Source organism: Saccostrea echinata, unplaced genomic scaffold (genome assembly GCF_033153115.1).
Source record: "Saccostrea echinata isolate AGI-Se365-2 ecotype Australia unplaced genomic scaffold, CSIRO_AGI_Sech_v1 ptg000022l, whole genome shotgun sequence".
Classification (NCBI taxonomy): domain Eukaryota; kingdom Metazoa; phylum Mollusca; class Bivalvia; order Ostreida; family Ostreidae; genus Saccostrea; species Saccostrea echinata.
Window position 1 is genome coordinate 5,372,558 of NW_026889771.1, and position 17,210 is coordinate 5,389,767.

Sequence of the window (17,210 nt, forward strand, 5' to 3'; positions counted from 1 at the left end):
TTTTAGATATGATATCTTAAGCTGTCAACTATCATTTGGCAAAGAAAAATTTCAAAAATTTTGGTTTTAAAATTTGATCATTTTCTATATCTTCATATGGAGCTCTTCTTCTAAAGGAGATCAATATAGTCTAAAATGGCCACAACCCCCAGCCTCTTTAAGAGTGAATGTATGATTCAAAAGACAAATAAATTCAATTCCCAAATACATATTGTTTGAAATTCATATTTTATGAGTTTTTTAGCCTATAATTTTAAGGACACATCGAAGTCCTAGAATACAGATATTATTTTTTTCAGGGGACGGCCATTTGATTCTAGAAAGGGGGGGGGTGTCAAAAACTGTCGAGTCAGATCATGCCTTCACATGAAGAATGTATTAATTTTTAGGATGACAAGAGCTTTTATTTTTTTAGTTTTTTCTTCTCTGAAAAATGTTTGACAAACAAAAACAGGGAGGGGTTGTCCAAACTAAAATAAAACGTTCTTATTCATTTCCAAGATCGTTCAGCCCCTCCCCCTCCAACCACCCAACACACACATACCAAACAGAAATCAAATATTTTCCCTTTATATTTCTTTAAAAACATGGGATAGAAAATTCTGATTTATATAAATTTCAAATTATTTGTCTTCTGTGTCAATCAGTAGCACCGTGCGTTCTAGCGTAGCTGAGGTGGATTGAAAATAAATTTCGAATTGCAATTTCAATCCAATGTTTTCGCAGACGTCCGTGCCGAATTGTACCCGCCCATTTCATTGTCTATTATTAAATGTTTTGACGGTAACAGATGAAAATGACGTAAGCTGCAGATTTCCAATTTTGCCAGTTAATGTTCCGCGGTCTTAGGGATAGGCCTGTCGATTTAAAGCCCATGCAGGAGTCAATCCCCACTGAAGCTCCTTTCGATTCAAGAAAACCTTTTATTTACACACTTATTTACACTTTTGTCTAAAATCATGATTTATATCTCGAATTTAAAAATAAAACAGAATTTCTGAGGAATCAATGCGCGTAACAAGAGCAACAATTCAATTAAAGAGATCAGTATTTAAAATATTGTTAATCATATGTTGAAGATAATACTAATTTAATTCATGTAGTTGCTCTCTCTAAGCAGCTAAGCAAATTGCTGCGGTCAACAATCAAATTAATGATTTCACTACTTTTTAAAATTTTAACAAACATTAACATTGGTCAGAACTTTTGAATGAGATGTTGTTTTGCTGTTTGTTTGTTGTTTAACGTCCCTCTCGAAAATTTTTCTCTCCTATGGAGACGCCACTACTTGCCGGTGGAGAGCTGCAAATTTTGACTTATATACTCGGCACTCATGCAGAGCCATTGAGCAGTGAGGGATATTTTTCATGTTAGCACCTACTGCGACATGGGACCTCGGTTTATACGGTCTCATCCGAAGGACCGGTCTCCACGTCCCACGGTGGGATTCGAACCCGCGACGTAAGATCAACTCCTTACTCCGCGACTTTAGAGCAAACTCTAGATATAACCACTGCGTCACGGGCAACGTTGAATGAGAGGAGACAGGACTTCATATTTCACATATACAACTGTGCACTACCGCTGATAAGACCTATGATTTTTTACCTTGTGAGTTGTGACCTTGACCTTGAAGTTTACCTACTTTTCAAAAATGTTAACAAATTTTAACCCTGGGAATAAAAAGATAGGGCTTTCATATTTCACATGTACATTACCTTTCCAAGCATACTATGAATTTTTGATCCCGTGACCTTGATCTTGAAGTTTGACATACATGTGTACTTTTTTTTTTAATTAAATTTTAATCTTGGTCTTTTGAATAAGAAAAGATATTTCATATTTCACATGTACATTATTGACAAGAACTTTCCAAGTCTTTTTATGATTTTTGACAAAGTGGTCTTGACCTTGAAGCTTGACTTACTTTATCGCTAATTTTAACACTAGTTATAAGTTTTAAATAAGAACAGATAGGGATGTGCATTATCTATGACAAGACGTTTCCAAACATGTATGATTTTTGACCCCGTGACCTTGAAGTTTGACCTAATTTTCAAAAAAATCAACATTGGTTTTAATTTTTAAATAAGAGATGATATGGTTTTCATATTTGACAATTACATTACGTGTCTCAACAAGTTTCCGACTGATATGATATTCGACCTTGACCTTGAAGTTTGACCTAATTTTCAAACATTTTATCATTGCTACTAACTTTTGAAAGAGCAAAGATAGGATATTCATGTTTGACACATGCATTACCTGTGACAAGCATTAATTATCCAAATGTACTATAATTTTCAACCTCAATACCTTGACTTTGAAGTTTATCTTAATTTTCAAAATTTGAATATTGCTGATAACTTTTGATTGCGAGAAAATAGGACATTTATATTTGACATTTGCGTTACCTATTTACATTTGACGTGTGCCTTACCTTTTTCAAGACCTTTCCGAATGTACTCTGGTTTTTGACCTCGTAACCGTGCCTTGAAGTTTAACCTAGTCTTTTTCGAATTAATTTTACATTGGAAATTACTTTTGAATGAGAGAAGATATGGTTGTTATATTTTTACACGCACATTACCTATGAAAACACCTTTCAGAAAGATATATCATTTTTGACTTTTGACCTTGACCTAGAATTTTGACCTACTTATCAAAAATTTCTACTTTGGCCATAACTTCTGCCCCAGAAGATATAAGGATTTTACATGGTTTTTTTTTAAACATTACTTGTGACAAGATCTTTGGATTGTTATATGATATTTGACCTCATGACCTTGATCATGAAGTTTGATGCAGTTTTGAGAAGCTTTAATCTTTGCCATAACTGTTATCAATTCAATGTTTATGTCTTTTTTGTATGATGTACAGACAAGACAAGAAACAAGAGTTACAATATGCCATAAATAATTGCATCCTAACCACTAAGAATTAAACTGAAAGCGGGAGACCACAAATCCTCGAAATGCTTCTTTGGCGGGGGGGAGGGGGGTTATGCCCCCATAATCAAATATTGGGGGCATGTAGATTTTGTTCTGTCTGTCCGTCTGATTTTTTTCCGCTAAAACTTTAACATTGGTGCATAATTTTTGAATGATTATAGCAATAGCTTTCATATTTCACATGTGTTTTCTTTGCGACAAGTCCTTTCTTTGGGTACCAACGTATTTGACCTCTTGACCTTGGAGTTTGACCCACTTTTGCAACATTTTACAAAATTTTAACCTTTGCTATAACTTTTGAACAATTAATACTATCGCTTTCATACTTCACAAGTGTATTCCTTTTGACCAGATCTTCCCTTGGGTATCAGCAGTTTTGACCCTTTGACCTTAACCTTTGAGTTTGACCTACTTTAACCTTGGCCATAACTTTTGAATGGCAGGTGCTAGGGCTTTCATATTTCACATGTGTATTCCTTGTGACAGGAAATTCCCTTGGTCTTCATTTATTTTGACCCTTTGACCTTGGCCTTGGAGTTTGTTTGTTTGTTTTTATACCCGCACTTTCTGAAGAAAGTTCGTGTGTATTGTTACCGTGGCCCATCCATCTGTCACAATTTCTTCTTCCCTTAAACGCCTTCTTTTTATTTTAAGCAGTATCCAGTTAATCTTTTGGAATAGGATAGGTAGTGTCCTGCAGATGTGCAATAAGAATTTTACACTCGGGGCCAAATGGGGGTATTACTGTCTTATGACAGCATCTAGGTTTTTTTAGCAAAAAAAAAAAAAAAAATTAAAAAAAATGGTTCCAAAAATCATCTTCATTTTGCGCAGTAGCCAAATTATCTTTTGGATAATGATTGGTGGTGTCCTGTAAATGTGCAATAAATTTTCGGAATTCTCATTTTCACCCCAAGGGACAAAGAGGAATTAAAAAACATCATTTTTTTGTTTTTCAAAAAACCTAGTTCCCAGAAGTCCTTATAAATTTTACGCAGTAGCCATTTCATCTCTTGCACGTTGATTGGGGGTATCCAGCAGATGTGCAGGGGTGAAATGGGGGTCGAGAAATCACGATTTCTAAAAAAAAAAAAAAAAAATGGTTCCCATTACAATCTTACAATCATCTTTCGAAAAGTTAGCGCTGGTGTACTGTAGATATGCTATAAGGCTTCGAAGGTTGTTTTTTTTTTTATTTTAATCCTTGGTACCCACACGGGGGTTAAAAATGTTCTTTTTTTAATAGCAAAAAATCTCTTGCATTTTACTTCTCTTGCATTTTACCCAGTAGTCTTCTTTTGTAAGATGATTAGTTGTCTCCTGTAGATGTGCAATAAGGTCTCGGACTTTTTCATTTCAATTTGGGGCAAATAGGAGTCGAAAAGCCACGTTTTTTTCTGCAAAAAAAAAAATAATAATAAAACTGGTTTCCAGAACTTCTCCTACATTTTAGGCAGTAGACAAAATCATCTTTCGGAAGGTTATTGGTGGTGTCCTGTGATGTGCAATAAGGTTTTGGAATTTTCATTTTCAAATTTGTATCAAAAATGATGTTTTTTTTTTATTTAAAAAAAAAGAGGAGGAAGAAGAAGAAGGACCCTGGTTATCGGAATTCCTCTTACATTTTATGCAATAACCTTATCATCTTTTGAATGATGATTGGTGGTGTCCTGTAGATGTAGATGTATACAATAACAAAAAAGAAACAATAAACAATAAAGTTTAGGAATTTCCGTGTTCACCCTGGGGGCCAAATTGGGGTCGAAAAACAATGTTTTTCATTTTACAAATATCTGGTTCCTAGAACTCCTCATACATTTTACGCCGTAGCGATTTTATCTTTTGTATCTTTTGCAAAATGACAGGAGGTGTCCTGCAGAAGTGCAATAATTAAGGTTTTGGAATTTTCGTTTTCAACCTTGGGGCCAAATGGAGGTCGAAAAATTACGTTTTCAAGCTCCATTTTTTTTTTCTTTACCATGTTTACAAACAAAAATCATTTTTCTGAAACTCCCTCTTTTAAGGACAGATTTATTTCATTATATTATTGAATTATAGACTGGTAATGAATTAATTTATTATTTGAAATACTAACATAAGATGCTAGGCCCATGGTCATATGCTCACATGTGCATTTTATGTTCATACATGACTGTATACAATGTACCTATTTTATGTAAATTATAGAATAACTTTTGTGACTTCCTTGCTACCTGTGTACATTCAGAGGCAAACACTTACGTGCGGGTATTGTTGTCTTACGACAGCATCTAGTTTTTTTTTCCCTTATTCCCCGAGATGAACAAGGTACTCCATGTTAGTAGTCCTGAAATTACCATACCCCAAACGGCTATCGGTATTGTAACGATTTATGTCAGAAGAATTCGGGCACGGACCCGAAAAGGTTGACTATCGCTCCTATTTAGTATTAGATTTTAAGTATTCTGAGTTTTTTTTTTTTTTTTTAAATTTTTTTTATCAATTTTTTAAAGCTTTGTGACATTTTGGGGCATTCTACCTATGCAGGTGAAAAGGGGGGGGGGTGTTAATGCCTTGCAGAAACTTGAATTTGTCATAAATGAGGGTCTTCAAAATTCATATCTTAAGAGAAGCCCAATCCTATTATTTTTAATTTTAGTTTATTCACTCTCTTATTTAGTTATTGTTTGTTCCCAGTCCCTCAGACACGTCAGTAAGTAAATATAGTGAGTTTTAGATCTATGGTCATGCGAACAGTTTGCCTGCTGGATATCCTCGAGATAAAAAAACATTTTATGACAAATAATGCATTTTCAATAGCTCCAACTAGCCCCACCCAGGAGTCTGAATTATGGGCCCTTGGACCTCGAATTTGATAATAATGCAGATGGCTAAATATTATAAACGTACAAAAAAAATTGTGGAATAAATTTTGGGGGTGAGTTTTCGCAAAATTTATCACCACGAGAACGCTTTCCAAAAGAGGTGCCAAACTAAACAATAAGGAAATAGCAAAATTCTACCCCATAAAAATATCCACACCTACTGTACAGTGTATTTATTACATCATGAAAAGAGTTTACTTGTTAAATGCATGTGTACTGAGAAGATTAAAGAAAAGTAAAGATGCATGTAAGTTATTTTCATATTACCAAAAAGACCCCACGCTAAAGCCTGAACCTGGACCCAGGGGCCGGTCATGGATTTCACAGTTTGGTGAATGTTGAGTATTCATTAAAACCGTGGAAACAGTTTTTCTGTTAAATGTCCTGAGTAAAGAGGAAGAATTTATACAATATAATGCATTTACAGTAGATGACCAACTTAACTTCAAAATGGATCCTGAACCATAATCCCAGTGGCCGTGATTTCCACTATTTCAGTAAAGAGCTTATGACTTATTATAACCATATGTCAACAAATGCTAGATGCTTTGAAAATCTTCTTTACTCTAGGACATCTAGCCTGGGCAAATCTAGCTGGCATAATTTTATTGAGCCCTAAAAACAGAAGTGTAAAATGCGTGTCTCTGGATCCAGCATTCAGACTCAACGGCTAAGTTGGACATGTTTTGAAAATACATCTTTGAAAATTTTCCTTTCTATATAGGACATGATGCAATGAGTATTAAATACTCTTTACCAAAATTGTACAATTCGTGTGGCATTGCATGGTCCAGCGTTCAGCCCCAGACGTCTAGCAGTCAAAATGTTTCCATTGTTGTAATTCACACTTAGCCCTCTACCAAAATTGTAAAATATATATATATATTATATAATAATAATAATCCCCAAGGTGAGGCTAATTAAGTTGGTCATACACGTATATATAGTATACCCTTTCTTCACCCCTAAACTTCTGGGAGACAAAATGCATAAATGATATGTTAATGATTATAGAGTGTTCACCGAACATTAAATTGTTGTCACATGGGGCAAGAGTTCCAGTAGCAGGTGGGGCTAAAGTGGTTTCTGGGAAAATCTTTAGTCAAATGACCTGCAAGGCCTATGAAGACATATCGTCGCAAGCCAAAGATTTTTGTGTCAAATCTATTTTCTCAAACCCGTGGCTACGTGAGAGCGGGACTATTTAAGATACCATATCAAAATTTCACATACTATTATACATATAGGAAAAGCATTCAAAATTTTCTTCAGGAGGTCCACGCAAAGTCACATATTGAAATTCATTCACATATACTAGTAGTGATGACTTCAATTGACTGTTATAAATACTGCGAGTTCCCTCAAAGGGTTAGGGTAGGGCCACAACAGGGAGTCAAAATATGGGGAAAAAAATCTTTAATAATTTTCTGATGAACAACAGGAAATGAAAAGTCTTAATTACCACATAAGAAAGTCATTATTATGAAATAAAAAACAGTGGTAATAACGAGATAAAAGTCGTAATATAATACAAGGACTGAACATTATGTTACTACGACTTTTTTCTCGAGATATAGGTCGTAATAACATTTACTGAAGTCGTAATAAATACCTGTTTCTAGTAATAACCACCTTTTTAGTCGTAATAATGACTCATCTCGTTCTTATAACTTTTTTCAATTTTTTTTATAACAACTTTTAGTCTCGTAATATAAACAACCTTTATTTAATTATTTTTAATCTTTTGAACAATTCCTAATTTGAACCTACAAATCTTTCGTTAATTAAAAAATAAATAATAATAATAATAATAATAATAATAATAATAATAATAATAATAATAATAATAATAATAATAATAATTAAAAACGAGCAAAAATTGATGGTGGTGGTGGTGGTGATCATGTAGATAATGATATGATAATTGTTATTTTGTAACAGTGCATAAATGAATTTATTTATTAAGTATTTAATTTATAATTAAACTGTATTTAAAATAAGTAGTAATCGAATAATCATCCAGTTATGATGCAGCACACAACAATCATTACTAGTGAATGATGATCAACTTTACAATAAACGAAAAACAGATGTTCACGAGTCAACGGTATTTACAACAACGCAATTTATGTAATCAATGAATATTTAAAAAATAATCGGAGAATATATTGAAATTTATGACTAGTTGTCTTGGAATGCTAAATGTAAATTTTGATACTAATTCTAACTTATCGTGAATTCAATTTTGTCAAGCTAGTTAATTACATAAAAACCATCTTACATTTTTATGTGTTTGTTTACAAATTTAGATTAAAAAAATATTTATTTGAAGTGCGCGCGGTGGCGGATAACATACGTGCTGGCTCCCACTTTACACTACCACTCCCATTGAAACAGCCAATCAACTTTACGTTTACATCTCACGTGTTCATTGGTGGCTTCCTTCCGACGCTGGATCTAGGTCAGGAGGTAAAGAAAGAAATGGGAAAAGTTCTGACGATGAACTTCAGTGTCTGATTGTCAAATGGAGAGAGAAAATCGCGAAAGTAAAGTATGGAAAACGAACTTAGACTTCACAGTCCAGTTGGAGCAGAGCCAGTCGTCTACACATGGCCTATATCGTCCTCGGTACGTGCCTTTTACAAGTTTGATCAATACACATTTGTCCTCAATTTTCCTTTCTTCCATGTGCCTCGCTAAAAGATAAATCGTTTAATAAATTATTATTATGATAAATTAAAAGTGATTTATTTTTCATAGGATGGAAAGGAAGGGGCCACGGAGGTCATAGATACGATAAGGTAAGTTGAAATTTACCGTCAGATTTTATGAAAATCAGTTCTTTTACTATGGAATCTAAATATAGCTAGGTCATTGACTAAGTTGGAATCTAGGTTACTCATTCTTGCCGAATGTAGTGGCGAATTTTTGCTTTGTGGTGAACATGAAAGTTTGAATTTAAATTTTCTGGGGTGAATTTACTTTACTTCATGTCTGTTGTACACTCTGTGATGGCCATTAGACTGTCATTCTTAATTGAAGAGCGCTGTCTTGTAAATTCCTGACTCACTGATCAAAGCGAATTCCCCAACTACAGGATGTATGTTTATTTTAATTCATTCAAGTACGTCATACAACCAGTGGCGAATAAGCGTCATTATTTTAAACCATTTTTCCTTCTGTTAAAATTTCAAATCACGTCAACGTTTTTACAAAGACATGGATCGATTGAATATGAATTTGCTGATGTAAATTGTAAACATTATCATAGGAAGATGTCAAAATGTGTATTTGATCATAATTAATTCTTCTTGTTGTTGTAAATAATGATGTTTTTCTTCATAATCTAGACTGAAGAATTTCTGAATTAAGTTTGACACATACAACTTTATAATTTTATGATATATTCATGTAATACTGCTTGGCCAGTAGGAACATTATAATTTATTTAAAGCATCTTTGAGCACCAAATCTTAAATCAAGTAATACATGTAATATTTGGCAGGATTTATTTCTTGTTACAATTTTTCTTGCCCTGACTTATTCCTATGGGGTATGATTTAAGCAGGATGTATTTAACATCAAGTTGAACTCCTCAAATTTTCCAGCCAATATTGAAAAAAAAAAAAAAATTAAGAGCAGCCCTAGAAACAGCCTATAATCAGGAGTGAACAATCTATGATTGATCAGTGCCTGGGAAGGTCAAGCAACAGGTTGGGCCATTTGGCCCCACTGTTCATGAAATGATGGGGCCATTTTGAAATTTAAGAGGCCGAGGGAAATTATCTTGGGGCCATTCTAAAATATATCATAGTTTGATGCTATATGATAATGCATAATGCATATATCTCTGACAACATAAAGTGGGATAATGCGATAGAAATTGACAAGTCATATACATTGACTATTCCAAATGATTTTTCTGTTTCTAAGAACTTCAATCATTCATCATCTAGATTCTAACCAACTAGTATTTAGAAAAATTATATTAAAACCAGGGACCTATATACTATAGTATATAGGTCCCTGTTAAAACCAAAAGCACCATTTTTTAACGATGCCGATTTTGAGATCAAGGGACAGGCCAAGATAAGTAGACTTCGTTGAAAAAAGGGTAAATCTACCATGTGCGTGACTTTCGTAAAACTGTGATCAACCCAGAACCGTCGAAAACGACTTGACACTTACGAACTTCATGGAAAAAAAAACTTTGTTTCTTTGCCAGTCAATATGCCTAAAGATGGTTCCGATTTTATTATATAATACATCACAGATTCCATCTAACTGCAATGAAGCCAAAAGCGCTGACTGCGATAAGCAAAGTAATAAAACATGCGAGCCCGCATTTTGCGAGGCGCGCCGCATGGCGCAGCGCACCGTTATTTCATTGCGCCATTTATCGACAGTATGCGCATATGGCGCGTGGCGCGGCCCCTTCTCAGGCCCTGATTGATATATATCTTAATGGTCAGTCTATATTATGTATTTATATAGTTCAAATTCTAACATAACATGAAAAAGTTTCAAGCCTTTGAAAAATAAGGGAAAAAAAAGAACTTTCATGTGTTCCAGACAAGTTAACGCCATGAATGAGGGAATGTGGGAGAGGGATGGTTGTCTTCTGAAAAAAGATTTATAAAAATAGAGTTCTTTAAATGTTAAAGACCCTTTCCTTCATGAACTTGGCCATAATTAGCAAACGTTGCGATGAAACAGATGATTTCTAGGATATGCAAACTATAGATGAAATGCAGTAAAAGAACATGACATTTTCCTGATTAAAGGATGTGTATAATAATTAAAAGATCTCTTTCATCTACTTATTAGCATTACTGGCAAGCATTTCATCAATCCAAAAGTTCAATAACAAAATGCAACAAAAGCTCCGTGGACTAACTATATATATATATATATACATCAGTTGAAAGAGATTTTTTTTATTAAAGCACAGTTAAAATAAAACACAAATATAATTAAGAAAGAGTACTGCTGTTTATACCAAGTTAAAAGTTAAAATTCCATGCATTAACCCCTTTCCCTAACCACCCATCCCTCCCCTCCCCTCCAAAAAAGGGGATGTTGTTATCATGTTAGTATATATTTTCACATGTTCAGGCACACTTTAAGTACTTAACAACTATTAACAACTCTTCAGTTAAACATAGCACATAGATTACATTGAAATCACATGATGAAAATAAACAGCTATATGAAGCACTTCATGTGATAAAATAATATTGTTTTGTGATATCAGTACTATACATTTATATATATATATATATAGACATTGTGGGAGTTGCTATGTTGCTATTTCTGATGAACTGAAAACGAAAGACAAAGTCATTAAAAAAAGCATTTAGCATTTACACTTTGTCACATCCCACTATATTTAACGGAAAAACCAGAGCTTTCACATATAACATTGATACATGTACCGGAGTTTTTATCGATGGGGATAAATCGTGTTAAGTAATTCTAGTATTGAACAGGTTTTCTTTTTCCCCCAATCTGTTGATCATGAGAAAAATCAATAAGGACTAATGCATATTTCTGACTTGATTCATTTATCATACCTAGCATCATCCAGAAGTGAATGAAAGGTCACACTGTGAAATACAAATTTGCACATGTCAATCTTTAGTATGGCATATAAGAGGTAGTACATGCAGCTACATGTGGAGAAATTAATTAATCATAGCTCTGTGCTATATATTATGCAAGATTTAATAAATGGTCTGTGCTGGACATCAATTATTTTGCCAAATTCATCTTGTTGTCGACACCACTATATTACATATCTATTATTGATTGTTTGAAAAACCAGGTAAATGGTACAATGCAGTACACCCACATCTATAAATAACCTTTGAAAATCTTAGCCCATATCGAAAATGAATACAAAAATAATACAAGAAAAAAATACTAAAATAATACAAAAAAAGTATATTTTTAATGACCAAATTTGGAACCCTCTAAATCTTGGTTCCAATTTAGGTCAAAAATAATAGACTTTTTAAAAGCCAAACACAGAAAAATATATTTTTAATATACTTTATTTTTTTCGAAATAATACAGAAATGATACACATGACCTGTAAAAACGTATTGTTTTTGTACTTTTGTATTATTTCTCTATTTTCCTCTCCAAAGTATAAAAATAATACAGTCCATAGAAAAGTATAGAAAAAATACAGAATGTATTAATTTTGTATTAGCATATATTATTTTTGTATTTTTTCACCTTTAAGAATTAAAATACAAAAAAAATATAGAATATATTAATTTTGTATCACATATATTATTTTTGTATTTTTTCAACTGGAACAATTAAAAATACAAAAAAGATATAAAATATGAAAATAATACAGTACACGAAAAAGTATGAAAAAAATATAGAATGTATTAATTTTGTATTAATATGTATTGTTTTTGTATTTTTATCAGCATGAAGGATTGTATTTCAAAAATATCAAAAAAGTACAAGAATGATAGACAAAAAATACATTTAAATGCTTAAAATAATACAAAACAGAGTTTTAAAAACTACTAAAATGATCATGGGCAAAAATTGTTATTTGAAGAAAAGGGGTTGGAGATTGAGGTTCTTAATAGCATCTACTGATTGTTATTCAAAAATCTTTTATTTATTTGAAATATTTGTTAAATAACAATTTTAGTAACTCAGTCAGATTACCTTAAATGTACAAATAGCTAATTAAAAAGTAATTAATGTGGCTAGGCCACTGATTCAGCTACCAATTGTAGTCTTGATCTTTCTTTTTACATATAATCTGCTCTTCAATAGTCTTGATATTTTTCACAAGTTTAACTAATCCTGTTTTCTTTGTACTTTTACCAAATGTTTCGATCTCTCTGCTTTGCTGTTTCTTTTGTATGGAAAAGGTAGAGGAGTGTTTACTTTGTTGCAGAAGTCCATCTTCAAATCACACAACCTGTCATCTCATCTGACTTCATCACTGTGAAATATAGAACAGAATGATATAATAATAAAATTTAATGAACCATTACCTCAACAAAACACACATTTTAACATTCAAAATAATTCTATATAGATTTTGTTTAGTTCACACACCTGCAATACTTTCTTGAGAGGGATCTTCTTCCTCCATGACTTGTCAGCTTTTCTTCAATGTTCGGCTGACTGAAATTAACAATAATTATAAATTGAAATTCCAAAAGATCCAGCGGAGTTCACCAAATTCCATACAATTGTACCATTGAAATTACTTTTCTTTAATCTGGGGTTTCTTAGGGGACAACCGTTTGATTTGACAATCTGGAGAAGAAAAGGGGGGGGGGGCTGATTTATAAAATATTTTTTAAAAAATATTTGTAATAAACAATCTGTCCTTGAAAATGTTGAAAGAGTAAACAAAATGTGTGCCCCAATGTTATTTAAATAAACTGCCCCCCCCCCGAACCCAACCTACCCCCCCCCCCCGAAAAAAATTGAGTTTATACAAATTACAGAATAGTTTTTGAAGGGAAAATAAATAATTCGTCTCTGGTAAACTTGAAAAAATTGGAATGAATTAGAACTAGGAAGCCAAAGGCTTGAAAATTACCCCCATCTTCCACCCCTCCCTCCCCAATCAGAATTTATCACAAAAACCCTTGTTCCCCACATGGCCAATAACCGTACTATTTTATCTTTCTACAATACTACAAAATGGGTAAAAAAGTCAGTCTTTGTTCCTCTATCTTTGTACTAAGTTATTATTTAAAAAACTGAAACTTTAATGTGTTAAAATATACATAATCTTACCGCAACTGTCGTTGTTTACACCAGAAAAGTCCGGATATGATGCCTTAAAAACGTCAGTCTCCTTATGTATTTGCTTTCCTTGGTTCATATATATGATCCTGTGTACCATGATTATGCTGAACTTCTGTTTTTCGATCCATTTTACTCGCGAGCAAATGAGAGTTTATTCAAAATCACCTCCAGCTTTCTCAACACGTCCCGGGAAGAATTTTCAAAATGGAGTGGGTGAAATATTGTTGACCAATCAGAGAACAGCACGGAAGAGTTTTAAAATCTGACCAATCATATTGTGTCATATATACGAAAATTACCGATGTTGAGATCGGAACAGTTAGAGAAAACATATTTACATGGTTTTAAATATCTTGAATCAATTGAATAAACCTAAAATTATGTTAGAAAAAACGATGTTCAATTTAATCATCAGAATCATTTTTTATTCCTTACGGAATTTACCGGTTACGAAACATCGTTATTTCCGGTCATCATTTCCGCTGAGAGCAGCCATTTTTATATTCAAGTTGACCTGTGAAGCAGACCATAAAGTTCAAATATAATGATCAAAACGAGCGGGAGATACATAATATATAGCCTTTTTGACGGACAACTTAACTCATACATACGGTACCAGAGATTGAAATAATGTTTAACAACTATCCTTTACACCAATTTCACAACATTTTCTATATTATTTTATGAAATTCTTTCGTAATAATTTCTTATTTAATTTTTTTTTTTAAAGCGGATAATTAAATAGTTCTATTCCATGTAATTGTAATACGTAATGAATTAAATATAATGTATACTAAATTGAGTTGTATAGTCAAGAAAACATCGTAGGTACTGTAATTAGTGGAACTCTCCATGTTGTTTGTTTTTGTTTTGGTTGGGATGTGTTTTCACGGGTAAATCATGTTATTTCTTTGAGTAGTATAACATGTACTCGTCTATTGTTAGCCTGCAGGTGGCCATCTGTGCTGTTGGCGATAGTTGTAAACACTCGGTTGTAAACACGCTGTAAATTTTTCAACACAAAAGAAAGTCTGAAACTCTGAAACTTCAAAATTTACCCCGTGTTTACAAGTATCACGTACAGCACAGGTGTCCCCTCAGACGTATATATCTCTTTCCAAATGACAATTTCACACCTAGTAAAGACATGTTTTAAACATGAAATTGTTTAGTTAACAAATTTAAACTACTGAAGTTTTCTGTTCTAAATAGCAATTAAAAATGTAAATAGTATAAAAGCAACCTTTATAAATATTAATTCCAACAGACTTATTGCAAGGACATTCTGTAAATTTTCCTAAGTTCAAAGAAATACAAATTTCAGTAAAAGAAAACACTAAGTCCAAAATAAATATAAAAAAAATACATACTGACTGTATAGTATTTTTTGAAAAATTATTAAGTCCAAATTTAATACAAAAATAATACAAACTAACTGTATGTAATTTTCTGTAAAATTACTAAGTTCAATTTCAATACAAAAATAATACAGATTAACTGTATGTAATTTTCTGTAAAATTACTAAGTTCAATTTTAATACAGAAAAAATACACTTGAAAAAAACTAAGTCCACAAAAATACAAAAATGATATACTGAAAATAATCTAAGTCCCAAAAAATACAAAAATAATACCCTGTAAAAAATCAAAGTCAGATTTTAATACAGAAATAATATACCTATTTGTTGGTGATACAAAAATAATATATTTTTTCTGTATTAATTTTAAACAATACGAAAATGATTGTATTAAAAATATATTAAAAATATACTTTAATGTATTATTTTTTGATATGGGAGGGCAGAAAGGGCTGCTGATGGAGTAGTATCCTGAGAGATTCTTCTTCACTTTCTGCCTTGTGGCTGTATCAGACGAGATCAATACTTGTAGAGTTCACAGGGAGGCATTGTCCCTGTAAACCTCAGAATCTGCCGCTGTAGCTGGATGTTGTGGTGTCTGCCGGTCAAGCTATAAAAGGGGTTATTGTCCCCCTGTCAGTTTATGCCATTCTCCCATTACTCCAACCAGGTGCTTGGGATAAGGAGTCAATGTGTAGGTGTTTTAAATTAGGTCAGGTTGTAAACAGTTAATACTTCTTGTGGGTTGAAAATATTGAATTTGAGGAAGAAGATGTGGGTGTATTGACTCTGTAGCTCAAACCTGTAGGGTTTTGTCTGGTAGCTTGTTTTGTATGGATTTCTGAAGATAAATTTATATAAATATATATTATTTAAGTTTTATTGTTTTTGAAGGGAAGTGAAATCATACACCTAAAATATAAAGAGCATCTGCTCAAACTAAGACAGGGTCAGATTATGTGTATAATGAAAAAGGAAGGGAATGGAATAAATATTGTAAAAACCGTCTCAGTATTTTATGCACCAGCATTGTTTACTGGAAATCCGTTTCACATGTGTACATATTGAAGTAAAACAGCACAGAATTTGAATGCAATTCATCTGCTTAAATTGAAATCTTGATTTCTCACAAATGTATATATGTTATTGGTTTTGAATTTTTATTCCAAAGAGATTATTGATGAAATTTGTAAGAAGCAATTTCATGAGAAAATGATTTTCATAGAATATTTAGAAACTATTATCTAATGAAATGTAACTATTTAAAGTACCATTTTTTTCCAGACAATTTTTAAAATTATATAGACATTGCCTTTGAAGCACCGACAGACTTTCAGCTTTATTTGCACTGATGGCGAAATTTGGGCACATTTGGCTTTTGGGCAGAGAGATGGGGGAAAATTTCTCTGATTTTTGATTATTGTGTCAATAAAACTTGATTGTTTACCCCAGTTGTGGTCATTTTAGAGAAAACAATAACCCCAAGTGGGCTGCAAGCTTTACAGTTGCAAAAATGCCAAACCACTAAATCTTCAACTGCTCCCATTTCAATTTCCACACCTTACAATTGTTTTGTCATTTTCTAAACCATTCCTATTTTGTTAATAATTGAATATTTACCACAATATGAAATAGTAAGATCAGGTAAAATGCAGTTTTTTAATGACTAGCAATTAACCAATCAGAGTGTTTGTTACATAATAGAGTTGGAAGTGGGGATATGTTATTTACTTTTTGATATTTTTTCCTTAGTCCATTGATCAGAAAGCAGACTATAACCTTGGCATGCTTGATCTTGTTGATATTATTTTATTTTTAACAATATCGTTGTTTCTCTAGAAGCATTATACAAACACTGACATACCTGTAATATTTTATGACGTACCTTCTAGAATATGAGTTCCTTGGCAGTGCATTTTCTTCCTGTGTTTTGTTTATTGTTCACATATTTTCACCTTACTCATATAAAAGCAGTTCAATCTGTTTCTCCTTCAATGAAGTGAAGGCATATGATTTATACCTGAAATTCTGCATTCCTTCATGGGAATAAAATAATTATTTCTGCATATGTAGCAAAGTGCCCATGACCTAAGAATTTGTCAATATCTTGATTCAAGGTCATGACAAAAAGGCAAGGTGACTAAGCAATGAGTGTAAGTCATAGAAAAAAAAATTAGTTATATGACTTTCAACAATTGATACAAGTAAATTCAAGTGTTTTGATGGAGATATTGCCCGGG

At 32.6% G+C, this 17,210-nt stretch overlaps 2 protein-coding genes and 1 long non-coding RNA gene across 3 annotated transcripts in view; 1 reads left to right on the forward strand and 2 right to left on the reverse strand.

The window, feature by feature from the left end:
- The window catches only part of LOC133190280 (translation initiation factor eIF-2B subunit beta-like), a 234,850-nt gene that overhangs the window by 13,144 nt on the left and 204,496 nt on the right, over positions 1-17,210 (reverse strand). The gene's annotated exons all lie outside the window — the stretch shown is intronic.
- The window catches only part of LOC133190292 (uncharacterized), a 44,366-nt gene continuing 35,389 nt past the window's right edge, over positions 8,234-17,210 (forward strand). The window contains exons 1-2 of the mRNA XM_061325833.1: positions 8,234-8,443; positions 8,576-8,616. Of these exons, the coding sequence (XP_061181817.1) occupies positions 8,369-8,443; positions 8,576-8,616 (116 nt within the window). The 5' untranslated portion in view covers positions 8,234-8,368. The remainder of the gene's footprint in view (positions 8,444-8,575; positions 8,617-17,210) is intronic.
- LOC133190815 (uncharacterized) lies at positions 12,582-13,639 on the reverse strand. Its single transcript, XR_009721619.1, has 3 exons — positions 13,601-13,639; positions 12,908-12,976; positions 12,582-12,791 (listed from the first exon to the last, which is right to left on the reverse strand). It is a non-coding gene; the product is annotated as an uncharacterized LOC133190815 (long non-coding RNA).